General features: G+C 41.7%; 1 protein-coding gene across 4 annotated transcripts in view; it reads right to left on the bottom strand.

Moving 5' to 3' along the window:
* The window catches only part of GHR (growth hormone receptor), a 305,006-nt gene that overhangs the window by 29,484 nt on the left and 261,068 nt on the right, over positions 1-14,454 (bottom strand). For all 4 annotated transcript variants that reach the window (XM_056112076.1, XM_056112075.1, XM_056112077.1 and 1 more), the window contains 2 exons: positions 13,736-13,865; positions 1,336-1,508 (listed from right to left, as the gene is read on the bottom strand). In XM_056112076.1, the coding sequence (XP_055968051.1) occupies positions 1,336-1,508; positions 13,736-13,865 (303 nt within the window). The remainder of the gene's footprint in view (positions 1-1,335; positions 1,509-13,735; positions 13,866-14,454) is intronic.

Here is a 14,454-nt window from a genome sequence, read left to right as displayed (position 1 = left end):
AAAATAAATAAAATAAAGGGCAAAAAAATGAAATATCATACCCGCACTAAGAAATATCTTAACTGTCATCCCGCAGGCCTTGTTAATCATTTGTGCCTTTGGCCACCACCTTGTCTTACTGCATATCCTATAGAGTTGAGCCTAGCTCCTAACATACCCATATTACAATTCTTTTTTTAACCTGCTTCATTCTGTAACCACCACATGCAGCTCCATGCCATGACAGGCACTCATGGGAATGTCAGTCAAAAAAACAAAAAACAAAAATCACTGGGGCCATTGAAAGGGAGAGTGTGTGGATTCAGATTATCACTACCATCCCTTTTCTTCCTAAAGAGCTATTCTAAGTGGTGACAAGACTGAGGGTTGAGAGGTGATGGTCTCTTTCAACTGGAAAGTTGGAGTCTATTCTCAGCTTGATACAGCTTTCTCAACCTTCTTCATGAAAGTTAGGCTGCCAGCCTTGCGTGTTTCTATTTGCAGCTTCTAGTTACATTCTCCAAGTCCTTTCTAGTCTGTGTTTGGGAATCCAAACACAAGAACAGCACAGCTAAAACGCATTCCAAGGAATTCCAATAAGCAATAAACAATCTTTGTGAATAGGTTCAGGAGCATCACTGTCAGCTACTTAGAATCCTTCTTCGATTCTTCCTATTTGGCTGTTTACACTGGTATGGTATAAACATGAATACACCAATTCTAGATGTTTGTTTTGTTTTGCCTTGTTTTGTTTCATCTTCCCTTCTGTTCACATGATGGGCAAGGGATAATCTGTTTGGATCTTTCACTTAGTTCACTGAGCCGATTATCTCTAATGTTTGTCTTGAGAACTTATAAACATGTCTTTAAACTGATTTTGATTTCTTGGTAAATGTAAACTTCCAGAATTATTATGTTTTGTGATAAAGAAAATCTAGGTCTTTATTATAGCAGGGATGGAGAACAAAGATCAAAATATTTTGGTAACTCATAATATAATAATTGTAGGAAATAGTTTTGAAAAGAAGGAATCTTAAAAGTCTACTTTCAGGACAATAAGAATACTCTGCAGCTTTAAAGACCTTTACAAGGAAAAGGATCCATGAGGTCCTGACTGTCAGCACATTTACTGCCTGACTGTTTTCAGTTGGAGCTCACATAAATTCCCCTCTGCCCTTTTTTTCCTTCTTGTTTACCAGATGATCTCATGTTCTTTAAAATAGGTTAAAATATACCTCCACCCTCCTCTAGAACACAATAACACAGACTCCCTATCCAAATGCACATGGATGTTGCAGACTTCCCAGCTTATTTAATCTAAAGTCATGTCAAATAAAACACAAACCTGTGATTTACCTATTTCCTCAACAGAGAAACACTTTTTATCCACCATACCACCATTGCTGGTTAGCTTGATACAGTAGGGTATCCAAATGGAGGTATAAGATGAGTTGAAGTAACAGCTGTTTGCTCCAGCGGAGACATAATCAGGACATTCTTTCCACTCTTGATTCCATTCTTGAGTGCCCCTGAAAAGGAGGGTGAAACAGGATGAATTGTTCCAAAAATCATGCTACAGTTTAAGTCAGTGTGAGGTGCCTGCGAGTCATACTCAATGCACGGAAATACAAATATATATGTCCATCTGTTCCTATTATGTATGATTTCAGGTGTGCATCATTAAAAATCAATGTGTGTGTTCTCTAGTCCTGATTTACAATACTCTATTTCTTTCCTTTCTCTTCTGGTAACACTAATTGATTTTATATTCCAAAAATTGATTGTTAGTTTTTGCAGTTCATCTGTTTATTTTCTCTACCTACCACATATGAATGAAATTATACGGTTTGTCTTTTTTCTGGCTTATTTCACTTCAACTCTCTAGGAGTCTATCCATGTTATAAATGGCAGAAGTCCATTTTTCTCTATAGCTACATAGTATTCTATTGGGAACACAAATGATTATGAGCAAGTATTTTTGTGTTGGTACTACCAAAGTGTATCATTTCGGCAAACGTAACCATTGTCTGCAAACCAACAGGAAGTGATCTGGTACTTTTCCCTATAATAAATTCAACCATAGCTGCTCACTGACTGCATATGGTATGCTCACTCAACTATTGGGAGGTACTTTATTGCATCTGTTTCCCAGATATGGGTTCTTTGGCTTAGGGATATTAAAAATACTTATTAAATCACTGCGGAAAATGAGATGTTGTCACGTTTGTTCCTTTCCCTACTTTCAGCAGTTCCTATCCAGAGTGATTATTTCCAACTGACTTTGTCATAGTGGTCTGGTGGTCTGTTCTCTATCCCAACAGCCTCCTCCCCACCTGTACTGAAAATCATAATGCCCCAAAGGAGGGGGGGGAGAGAGAGAGAGAGAGAGAGACAGAGAGACAGAGAGACAAACAGAGAGAAAGGAGAGTGCCTGTCACAGAGACAAACTGTATATGTGTGGGTGGGGGCATGGTGGTGTGAGGGAAACTGGGGACATTGGTGGTGGGAAATGTGCATTGGTGGAAGGATGGGTGTTGGAACATTGTGTGACTGAAATCTGATCACGAACAGCCTTGTAACTGTGTATTTCACCACAATTCAATTAAAAAAAGAAAAAATAAAAGAAAAGGAAAAGAAATACCACCACTTCTGAGAGTCATCTTCCAAACTATATACATTCCCTGGGGCAGTGGGTGTTTTGAACTGGGTTTTTCCCTAACATGTGGTGGAAGCAACTGAGATAGCCTGATGGTGGCGTTCTCTATGTTGAGTGAGACCAAGATTTGGGTGGTCTTAAGTCAGAAAATGATTACCAACTCTGAACCATAACATCCTGTGTCTACTTCTTCAAGACTGTTCTATGCTTGGGAGAGTTTTCCTCTTGACTGGAACTCCTACCTACAACCTGATTTTTTTCTTAGTTACATAAGAGCCACAAGTCCATTTCAAAGTTGCTGAAGGAATATCCAGGTGACATTTATGACATAGGGGAATACTCATTATTTTGTTCCCCCTCCTGAAAAAGACAAATGGTATAAACTCAGAGACTTAAATATCTTTCCAAACCCAGAAAGCATTTTTCATTACTGTTTTGTAAAAAAGAAACTGGTATTTATTTATAGCATTGAAAAGAAAACAAAAATGGACAAATTGAATCAATCTGTTTGCCTAACAATTAATTTTTGGTTACTATACAATTAACAATCAATACTGTCTTATATCTTGGTTAAAGAAAAACACACAAACAAATCAGGAAAGATGCATGGACCCCTGGAGACATTAGATCAATCAGAAAAGCTACATATTCATATTTACATTCCAACATAAAGTTACCACCTCCATCCTGCACTACAGAAACTTACTCAGAAGACTTAAAACGACAGTAAGTTGTGCTGAAAGAAAAGAGAGGAAAGGAAACTGATATGGAAGAGAGATTTTGGGAAAAGAATTCTCTGGTCAGTTGCCATGAAATTCTAAAGAAAAATGTAGAACAATTAAAATAAATGCTTGGACCAAGTTCATCCCAGCAGCAACTGAACCAACATATTAGAACGTGACACAGTTTTCCAAAGTCACCTATGTCTGTCTCTCTAAATGAATCCAGAAAACGATCTTTGGGTACTACTATATAAGCATTACATAAGCAGTAAGCTCACAGAAGCACTGTGTGGTCTAGTGATAAAGATTTGGTCCTACTTCAGTCTAGAAGACTTATAAGTTAGTGTCTGAGTGCTTTTAGTTTTGATCTTTTGCACTTATTCCAGCTGTATTGAATAAGTGCTGATGCTATAGTTGGTCTTTGGACAAAGGGAGTTTGAAATGCCAGATCCACTTGGATATTTGGTTATTCATGGATATTTTTTTTCTTTTTTTTTTCTTTTTGGGTCACACCCAGTGATGTGCAGGTGTTACTCCTGGCTCTGCACTCAGGAATTACTCCTAGTGTTGCTTGGGGGACAATATGGGATGCCGGGGATTGAACTATGGTGGGCCACGTGCAAGGCAAACACCCTACTCGCTGTACGATTTCTCTGGTCCCTATTTGCGGATACTATTTTTTTAAAATTTTATTTTTAAAATTCCTTTTATTTATTTATTTAATTGAATCACCGTGAGATACAGTTACAGATGTACAAACTTTCATGATTACGTTTCAGTCACACAATGATCGAGCACTCATCCCTCCTCCACTGCTCATTCTCCACCACAAATGTTCCCAGTATCCCTTCCACCACCCCTACCCTTCCAACCCCCAGGCAGGCACATTTCCTCTTACTCTCTCTTGGGTGTTAAGGTTTGCAATACAGGTACTAAGTGGGCATCATGTTTGGCCCATAGTCTACTTTCAGAATGCATCTCCCATCCCGAGCAAGCCCTCCAAACATCATTTACTTAGTGGTCCCTTCTCTATCCCAGCTGCCTTTTCCCTCAGCATGTGAATCCAGATTTCAAGCCATGGTGCGATCCTCCTGGCCTTTATCTCTACTGTCCTTAGGTGTTAGTCTCCTATTGTGTTACTTTATATTTCACAAGTGAGTGCAATAATTCTGTCTGTCCCCCTCTTTCTGACTAATTTCACTTGGCATGATACTCTCCATGTCCATTTACATATATGTAAATTTCATAATTTCATCTTTTCTAATAGCTGTATAAGTACTCATTGTGTAAAACAGCATGGTATTGGAATAGAAACAGACCCACAGACCAATGGAATGGAGTTGAATATTCTGACACAGCCTCTCAAGTATATGATCACTTAATCTTTAATAAAGGAGTAAGAAATGTGAAGTGGAGTAAGGAAATTCTCTTCAATAAATGGTGCTGGGCAATGGAGTACTATGCAGCTGTTAGAAAAGATGAAGTCATGAAATTCATATACAAGTGGTACTACATGGAAAGTATCATGCTAAGCGAAATGAGTCAAAAAGAAAGGGACAGACATAGATAGACTGCATTCATCTGGGGAACATAAAGTAACAAAATAGGAGACTACACCCAAGAATAGCCGAGATAAGTACCAGGAGGATTACTCCATGGCTTTGAGGACAGCTGCACACGTTAGGGGAAAAGGCAGCTCAGATAGAGAAGGAAGCACCAAATAAAGGGTGTTGGGAGGTTCCTCTCAGGATGGGAAATGCGCGATGAGAGTAGACTATAGACCGAACAAGATTTGCCACTCAATGTCTCTTTTGAAAACCACAGCATTAAAAAGGAGAGAGGTAACAAAAGGGAATGCCCTGCCACAGAGGTAGGATAGGATGGGGGAATACTGGGACTGGTGGTGGTGGAGAATCCATCACTGTATAACTGAAACCCAAGCACAAAAATCTGTAAGTCTACAACTGTACCTCATGGTGTTTCACTAATAAAAATTTAAGAAAAAAAATAAATGGTGCTGTGAAAACTGGACAACTACATGCAAAAAAGTGAATTCAGACCTCTGTCTAACATCAAGCACAAAAATCAGATCCAAATGGATTAAAGACCTCAATATAAGACCTGAATCCATAAGGTACATGGAGGGAAATCTAGGCAGAACTCTTCATGATATTGAGGCTAAAGGCATCTTTAAGGATGAAACACCACTAACCAAGCAAATGGAAACAAATATAAACAAATGGAATTACATTAAACTAAGAAGCTTCTGTACCTCAAAAGAAACAATGACCAAAATACAGAAAAAGCCCACAGAATAGGAAAAATGATTTACCCAATATCCAGCAGACAGGGGCTTAATATCCAGGATATACAAGACACTGGTAGAACTTTACAAGAAAAAAATTCTCCAACCCCATCAAAAAATGGGGAGAAGAAATGAAGGGACACTTCCTCAAAAATAAATTCAAATGGCAAAAGGCATATGAAAAAATGTTCTATGTCACTAATAATCAGGGAGATGCAAGTCAAAACAACAATGAGATATTATCTTAAACAAAAGAGACTAGCACACATCAAAAAGAACAAGAACAACAAGTGCTGGCAAGTATGCAGGGAGAAAGGGACTCTCAAGGATATTCTTAAGCAAGCAATGGAACTCAAGGTATTGTTAAAGTACTGTAAATGAGTTTTTTTCTTCCTTGTGATTTTCTTATTTTATTTTCTATAGTTTATGTTGTTGCAACATAAAATCCAGATCCCGGACGAGAACAGTGCAGTCTTTTGCCCCCGCGCCTGGGTGTCCCTCGCCAGGACCCCTTGGAGGGGAGCGGGTCGAGCTTTCCTCCCCGCCTCGACCGGGGCTCCGGCAGCCGAAGACCTCCAGGACCAGCCACCACCATGCTGAGACCACTCTCCGCACACATGAAGGTACTGGCAGAGGGACAAAGCCACGCGGGTTCCGGGGCCGACACCTCCAAGCCTACTCGAATTCGAGTCGAGCATCTTCCACCCAGATCCTCCAAATTCCAGTAGGCGGGGGTCACACCCACCACCTGGCCCCCTGGCGCCGTGTAATCCCATCAGCGGCCAAGACTCAGAGACTATAAAATCCAGATCCCGGAACCTTATCTGACATCTTATCAGAACTTTTCTTTATGACATCTTATTATCTCATTCCTACTTTGGACAAACTTGCAGGCTATCGAATGTAGCCTGCCCACAGGGCAGAGTCTGGCAAACTCCCCGTGGCGTACCAAATATGCCAAATACCAGTAACAATGATGGGTCTCATTCTCCTAAAGAGCCGTGAATATAATCTCAGGGCTAGGATGAAAGAGACGTTACTGGGGCCTGCTCGAGGCAATCGACGATTAACAGGATGATGAAATGAAAAAAAATGAAAATGTTGTTGCAAGAATCCATGCTGCATGTGACATTCGAAATATGTTCCTTTCATCCACCGTTTATGTGATTGATATCTAGTCATCAGCCTGCTTTAGGAGTTCAGTTTTGGGTGACCGCTGCATGGTTTTTTGACTGCAGAGGAGTTGGTACCTTTAACCGCCATATTGCTTAGGGGTCAAATGTCTATAAAACCCTGCACTGTACACTAGAGGAGTCACATGTATCTAAGGAGATCATTCATGTGTATCTATGTAGACTTATTTTGTTCTCAGAAAGAAGGAAAACCTGTGTCACTGATAGTGTTCATAAGGCCGCCTAAGAGGAGAGGATAATCTTATTTTTTGGCTGTTTAGGGAAGGTTTCCAGGTGGAGCTTCTGTTCTTCCTTTTAGGGAAAGAGAGAGAGAGGAAACAGAATAGTGAAAAGCATCACAGTAGACAAGTATGGATATGAGAGTGGTGAGGGATGGGAGTTCGGGCCGCTCGAGCAAATTGATGAACAATGGGAGGACCGTGACCGTGACCGTGACCATGAGGGATGGGAGTAAAAGGTACAAGGATAGTTGGGGAAAAGTCTTAAAAGGGTAACTTCAGTGGCTTATTTATTTATTGTTTTCGCTTTTTGGGTCACATCCAGCTATGCTCAGGGGTCACTCCTGGCTTTGCACTCAGGAATTACTCCTGTCTGTGCTTGGGGGACCTTATGGGATGCCAGGGATTGAACCTGGGTCGGCCATGTGCAAGGCAAAGGCTCTACCCACTGTACTATCACTCTGGCCCCTAGTGGATTATTTGTTACTGCCTTATGTCTCACTAGGTCTCAGTAGGTGGTCAGCTGAGAGTTCTAAATAACAGAGACACCAAGTTAGGTGATCTGCTGCTGAGGAATAAAACAGTTGGGATGACCTTGCTTAGTTGCAGGGCACTATCTGTCAGCCAGATGCTAGGGGTCTGTGAGCATCCTTCTGAGGACAGGTTGTAGATAGCAGTGGACAATGAGGACACACAGACTGGGGAAGACAAGGCCTGGAAGGCAGAGATAAGGAGTGGGACACAGATTTCCGTCTTTACAGCTGTTTCTCAGGCGGATCTGTTTGGCATTAGAAGAAACTGGTGCTGGGCAGGGAGGACCCTTGAGACAGCTGTACATCAGCTGTTGGAAAGAACTTGAGATGAACATGGCAGAAGCACCAGGGGCTGAGTGAACTGTGGCTTACATTCTGGATAATCCTTGAAAGTTGCATAGCCTTGGATGAGAGGGAGAGGGTGAAGGGAGAGGAAGGAAGGAAAGAAGGATAAATTGTGCGTGTATGCATGTGTACTTAGAAAAGTAGGAAAACAATAAGAACTTTGGGATTGGTGGGTCATTGAACTATAGCAGGCTTAGTTTTATACTGCTTGCCAATGCATAAGAGAGGTCTTAAAAGAGAGCCTGGGGAAGGAGGCTCTTGTGCAATAGTTGAGAGGATATTTACCATGTATTTAGAGTAACTGATGCTATTGAAGTTAGTATTATAATGTCCTGAGATGTTGGATTGTGCTTATTAGCAGGTATGGATTAGAAACAAGGAGGTTTTCTCTGTATGTTTTGTGTAGTTTCTCAAACATGGCATGTCCTTGCCTTGGTCCCCATAGAGAGTGTACACTAAACAATGTTTAGATTATCCCAAATACATGAGTTCCAAAAAACAAATAATCTAAAGCACTTATTTTAAGCATGATGGATTAGGGATAGTTCATTCAAAAGTATTTGCAACTCTCCCCTTCTCATTAACTAAAGTAGAATTTTATTTTCAATAAATATTTAAAACTTACTTCTAAACTATTAAATTGAGGTCAAAATCTAAATGGACTCACAAGACAGAGACTCTGTTACCCAACTTTACTGGGTTGAATTTTTATACAGATGATCCAAGGCAACATAGGGAAACTTCTTTCTCCCCTCCAACTGACTCGTAAAGTTAAATGCTTTAGGTTCACATCCAGACTAGCTTGTGAAATAGGCGTGAGAACGGTCAAAAGAAACTGTCAGCAAAAGTCAGAAGGAGGAGCAGGAGAAATCCTTCCCATCAAAAGTTAAACAATGGGAAAAGGAATCATAAAAAGAATATAGCAACTGTGTCTGAAGGGCAACTCTTCCGATCACCTACTGCTTTACAAGTCAGCCCTCTCTTAGAAAAAAGAAAAAAAAAGAGTCAATACCCTTACTCCCACTGAATTCCCCCACAATTGTCCACATGAAACTTTCTTCTAAAGGACAATGACAGGTTTTGTTTGCTCTTTGTTTTGTGTTTCCCAAGCAGTGCTCAGGAGGCCTAGGGATCAATACCAGGGAAGGTCAGCCCTGCTGTGAGGTTTCATGATCCACCAGGTGATGCCATGATGTTTGAGCCCATTGGTGCTGGGGATCAAACTCAGGCTCTTCGGCCTAACATGCACTCTCATCTTGGTGCTATCTCTCTGGTGTTTGAGGAAGGCATGGAGGATGGTAGAAGTGGGGGCAACCTGAGAGGCTGGCACTTCCCACGCTCACTTCCTTTGAAACCAAGACACTGATTTGCAGGCAGGGTGTTCAGAGTGAACCATCACTGACAGTTCCCAGGGTCCCTCGTGTTCCTGGGTGTAGGATTTGTGTTTCTGCTTGTGTCTGCATAGAAGCCAAATCTGGCATAGTCTCCAGCACAGGGTGGCAGAGTCTCACATGTCTTGTGAATGGGTTGCTTTGCTTTGCCAGCTCACCTGGCTGGGAGCAAAGCCAAGAATGCTTGTGTTGCCTCGGGGCCTGTACTATTCACAGCCAACACGTTTCCTCCCTTGAGCCTGAAACCAAAAGGCTCTTTTCTGTTCCTCCCTACTGTCAAGGTCCTGTTTGGGTGAAATCATCTCCCAGTTTTGTTCGAGTCAGGGGTGGAGATGGCTGATTCTATAGTTTTGGGAGTTGCCTGGGAACTGGATAGTAAGGAACAGTAACTAGGTCCTAAAATGTCTGTGTGTGTTCCTTCTAGTGTGGACGGGCAATGGGAGGGGAAAAACATCTGGACTCGGTGCTGGCTGGTGCTGACACACCCCTGCTCTTCTACTACTCTCCCTTTCCCTGGTAAGCTGGGCTGGGTGCTGACTCTATGTTAGTCCAGATATCCAAATAATTCTGGGCTTTATTTTTTATTTTGCTATACCTCATAGTGTTCAGGGTTTTTCCTGTCTCTGTGCTCAGGGTTTACTCTTGACAGTGATTTGGGGCCCCCCAATGCAGTGCCTGGGACTGAACAAGTTTCCATCATATGCAAGTCCCTTTACCCCTGCACTATCTCTCTGATTCATAATTCCATTTAAAAATAGAAACACACACACCCACCCACACACACACACCCACACACACACCAACTACTGATCCTGCCAGTTGGGTTGTCCTAAGATGTGCTTAGGGGGTATCAGGATATGCTAATAGACAACCTGGGATTCCAGTTCCACGAAGGCATCTGTCTAAGCTTTTCCTTGCACCTGGTCACACACTTCCAGATGTCTACCAACCAAGGGCCTGGCCGGAACTGGGTCCACAGGGCCTTGGAGTGTGTGAAAGGGGCAAGTTCTGTGGCCCTGATGATGGATGAGGGAGACAGATTTGTATCTGGGAAGGCTCCATGTTGTAGCTTTGTGCTCAAGTTCAAACTGAGTGAAGGTTAAAGTGCTGTAACACTATTTTCCCAAAGTGGGCCCAAGTTTGCAGTCTCTCTTCCCCAGGTTAATTAATTGTGTGGAGTATATTTCTGATCCGGTTTTCACTGAGCTGATTATTTTGCTGAAACCAAAGCATAAAAATCGAACTTGTCAAATCTCCTTTCATTTAACAAACATTCAGACCTGCTTCCAAACATATCTGTGCTCTGGTTAAATGTATTTATACAAATCAGTTTTGCCTGTGGGTCTGACAACTCTGCAGTAGCAGCCTCAGTGAAAAAAATGAGTACACTTAGAGTTGGGAGACATCTCAAAGGGTTCATATGTTGGGGTCCCAAGTCCAATCTGGCACCACAAGTTCCCTCTGAACTCAAACATCAATGGGCGTGGCATGGCATGGCTTCTCCAGAACACTGAAATCATCAAGCCTGTACTGCCAAGCATGGCCCTGAGGCCCCCAAGCACCTCTAGAGAGCACTGCCCTGCTTTCACCCCATACACCACCCAGTAATCGACAGTTTTTGGGTGGTGTTTGGGATATACCTGCAGGTGCTCAGGGATTACTCCTGTCTCTATGCTCAGAGATTATTCATTGAGGTGCTCAGGGGACCATATGTGGTATCAGGGATGGAACCTGGGTCCATGTACAAGATAAGCACCTTAACCACTGGAATATTTCTCTGTCTGCTCCCATATTTGTGTGTTCTTTGATGATTTCCAAACCTCTCTGATACCTGGATGCTGGATAAGGTCAGTATTAGTCATTAACTAAAACCTTCTGTTATTTGCAAATTAAGCACCAGCCCTGCATAGAAACACTCTCATAATAAACCAATAATTACAAATATTAAAGAATCTAACAGAATTTTCATAGCTCAGAAACTAGAATTCCATTTTATCATTTTTTAAATTCTTAGCACACAACCAAAATAAGAGGAGCAGTTGCCCTTTGTGGACCACTTGGTGCCAAGCAAGCATTGTGCAATGTTTTTCAAGTAATATTCTCACAAAAAAACCCTGAGGTTTCTTATTAAAATCTATTATCTTCTCTCTGTGGGCAGATTGACTAATTTGCCTGTCACTCCTCACAGCCAAGCTTCGGAGGCAGGCTTCAGTGTAGGTGTGTTGGCCTGAAGCCGTGTCCCTGCCAAGGCACTACTCCATCCATCACCCTCTTCTGTGGGCAGAGAGTGTCACCTGTGCTCTGGTTATCAACACGGGCCCGACTCACCTGCACCTCACCTCAGGGCTTTCCTAAAATGTGTGGAAAAGAGGACACCACAGAGCTTTCGAGCAGAACATTTCCAAAAGCAAACAGTGGGGCTGGGGTGTGGCTCAAATGGTGGAGCACATTCACCATATGAGAGGTCACTCCCCAGCACCACAGCCCCCTGCTCTCCCCCTCCCTCAGCCTCACTAGGTACAGCAGTGTCTGAGGATAGACCCTGGAAGTCCCTGAGCATCAGGCCTGGGACCCACATTTTTTTTTCTTAAAGCAGAAGAAAAAAAAAGCAAGATGTACTGCATAACATATACAGAAATGAAAATCAGACTCGGTGAGGAATAAGAAATAAATTATCTGGATGGTGAAGCTATAGAAAGATCTCAGCCTTACTCTTCCCCTGTAACTTTATAGGAATGCAGGGGAAAACTGAAGAGGAAAGTACTTTCAGTGCCTTATTAAAGAACTCATTCAGAAGACCAGACGGGAGACAGAGTCTGTTTTCTACACTGAAATCAAACTGAGTCTCTTTTTTTTTTGGGAGGAGGGGTTTCGGTTTGGGGTTCTGCTGGGTGGTGCTTATGAGCTATTCCTGGCTTTCTGCTCAGAAGTGGTCCCTCACAGTGCTGGATCTAACCAGAGTGGGCTTCACACAGCATACAAGGCAAGTACCTTTATCCTGTGCTATCTCTGGGCTCTAAACGGAGTCTTTTAGAGCTCACATTTCTTTGAAAATACTCTACACCTTTCATCTAAAATAAAATAAAATTCTCTACTCTTCTCCAACCTACGCTGCTTGGCACTGACTTCCCTGGATCACTTTGATTCATCTCAGGGGTGCTTCTTCAAACATGCCACATCAGCCTCAGGGTCTTGGCAGTTCAACTTTCTCTGCTGGACAGCCTTTTCCCCAGATTCTCTGCAGGCTTGGCTTACTTCATTTATGCCTCTGCTAGACCTCCTGTCACTGCCTTTGTGGGAATATCACTCCAAAGATAGGTATCAGAGTATTTCACTCATAGATATAATTTAAAAGAAAAACAACCAGTGAACAGATCAAAGAACAGACAAGTGGTTTCCAGAAACAAGGATTGATGGGAGGACAGAATGAGTGAAAGATACAACCTGGCTTCAATCCCTGGCACTGCATATGACCCCTTGATCTTTACCAGGACTGATCGATCTCTGAGCAGTAAGTCCTGAGTTCTCCCTGGTGTGGTCCTCAAACCCAATCTCCTTCCAAAAAAGAGTTGTAACTATGTAACTATGTATGATGTTAACTAGACTTCTTGTGGCGGTCATTTATAAACTATATTATATACCCATATATTCAAATTTATATAAATCACATATAACATATTAAAATATTCTATCAGTATGTTGTATATCTAAAACAAACATATCAATAGAGATGAAGCTATTTATTATTAAAGTCACTCTTCTTTCAACAAAACATACTTATGCACACTCACCACCTTCGCATATTTACACACATGGACACATATATGTGTGTGTGCCTGTATATATATGTAAATATATATATATACTCTCTACACTTCACACATATCCACATCCCCTCACCTTCATACATTCATATTCATGCCAACACATTTACACAAGCACACACTCAAGCACGCTCACACTTGCACAGACTCAAGGGCATGTAAGCAGCCCTCATGTGCACACTTACAATTACACTTACACACACTTTAGACATTCATGAACACTGGTAGATTCACACAAAATGCTGACACCCCTCATCATCTTTTTGTTAATTTTCCTAATAATCCATCTTACCACCTGACATTTCATCAGTGTTTTTGCTGCCTCCCGCCTTCCATCAATCTTCGTGAGACTTTTGAATAATTTTATAGTTCATGCTGTGTCTCTTGTGCCTTGACAGTACCCAACACATAGTCAGGGCTTAAAATATATATATATATATATATTTAATAAACAAAGGGAGACATCAGGTCATCAAAAGAAAACATTTTCATTCCACCACTGCATACAAGCATTATACTTTAACCAGAAAATCCATGGAAAGGAAAGTCAAAAAGCATGGTGGCCGCACCTTCTAATATAGAACAGCTGGATGGATCCTGGGTTCTGTAAACTGTGATGAACCCCCTCTGTCCAGTGGCACGAAAAAGTCTCGAGTTCGGGTGAACGGCACTTGGTGAACTTAGGTTTCTCAGAAGAATCTGCAGAATGAAAAGACAAGACATAAAATTAGGCAGTAATTTATGATTCCAGTGAAACATAATGAAAGTGAAATAAAATAAACCCTTTCTTGGGCAGCTCAGATAGAGAAGGGAGCACCAAATAAAGGGTGTTTGGAGGATCCTCCCAGGAGGGGAGGTGCATGAAAGTAGACTATGGACTGAACATGATTGCCACTCAATGCTTCTTTTGCAGACCACAACACCCAAAAGGAAAGAGAGAAAACAAGGGATTGCCCTGCCACAGAGGCAGGGTGGGATGGTGGGGAGGGGCGTGGAAGGGATATTATCCATGGTGGTGGAAAATGGGCACTGGTGGAGGGATGGGTATTTGATCATTGTATAATCGAAACCCAAGCACAAAAATTGTAAATCTACAACTGTACCTCATGGTGTTTCACTAAAAAAAAAAAAAAAAAACCCTTTCTTGCTGCTTAATAAGCTATTTTCCTGGTTTGCAGCTTCATAGTTCCAGTATTTTCTGATAATTCCAGTGATTTTTTTGACAGTCCTTGATTCTAAAGACAAACTATTTTGTCTTTATTGCCAAGGTTATTTTTTTAGGGCCTAT

The sequence above is a fragment of the Sorex fumeus genome, unplaced genomic scaffold (genome assembly GCF_029834395.1).
Source record: "Sorex fumeus unplaced genomic scaffold, SorFum_2.1 ptg000015l, whole genome shotgun sequence".
NCBI lineage: Eukaryota > Metazoa > Chordata > Mammalia > Eulipotyphla > Soricidae > Sorex > Sorex fumeus.
This window is presented reverse-complemented; position numbering and strand designations above follow the sequence as displayed.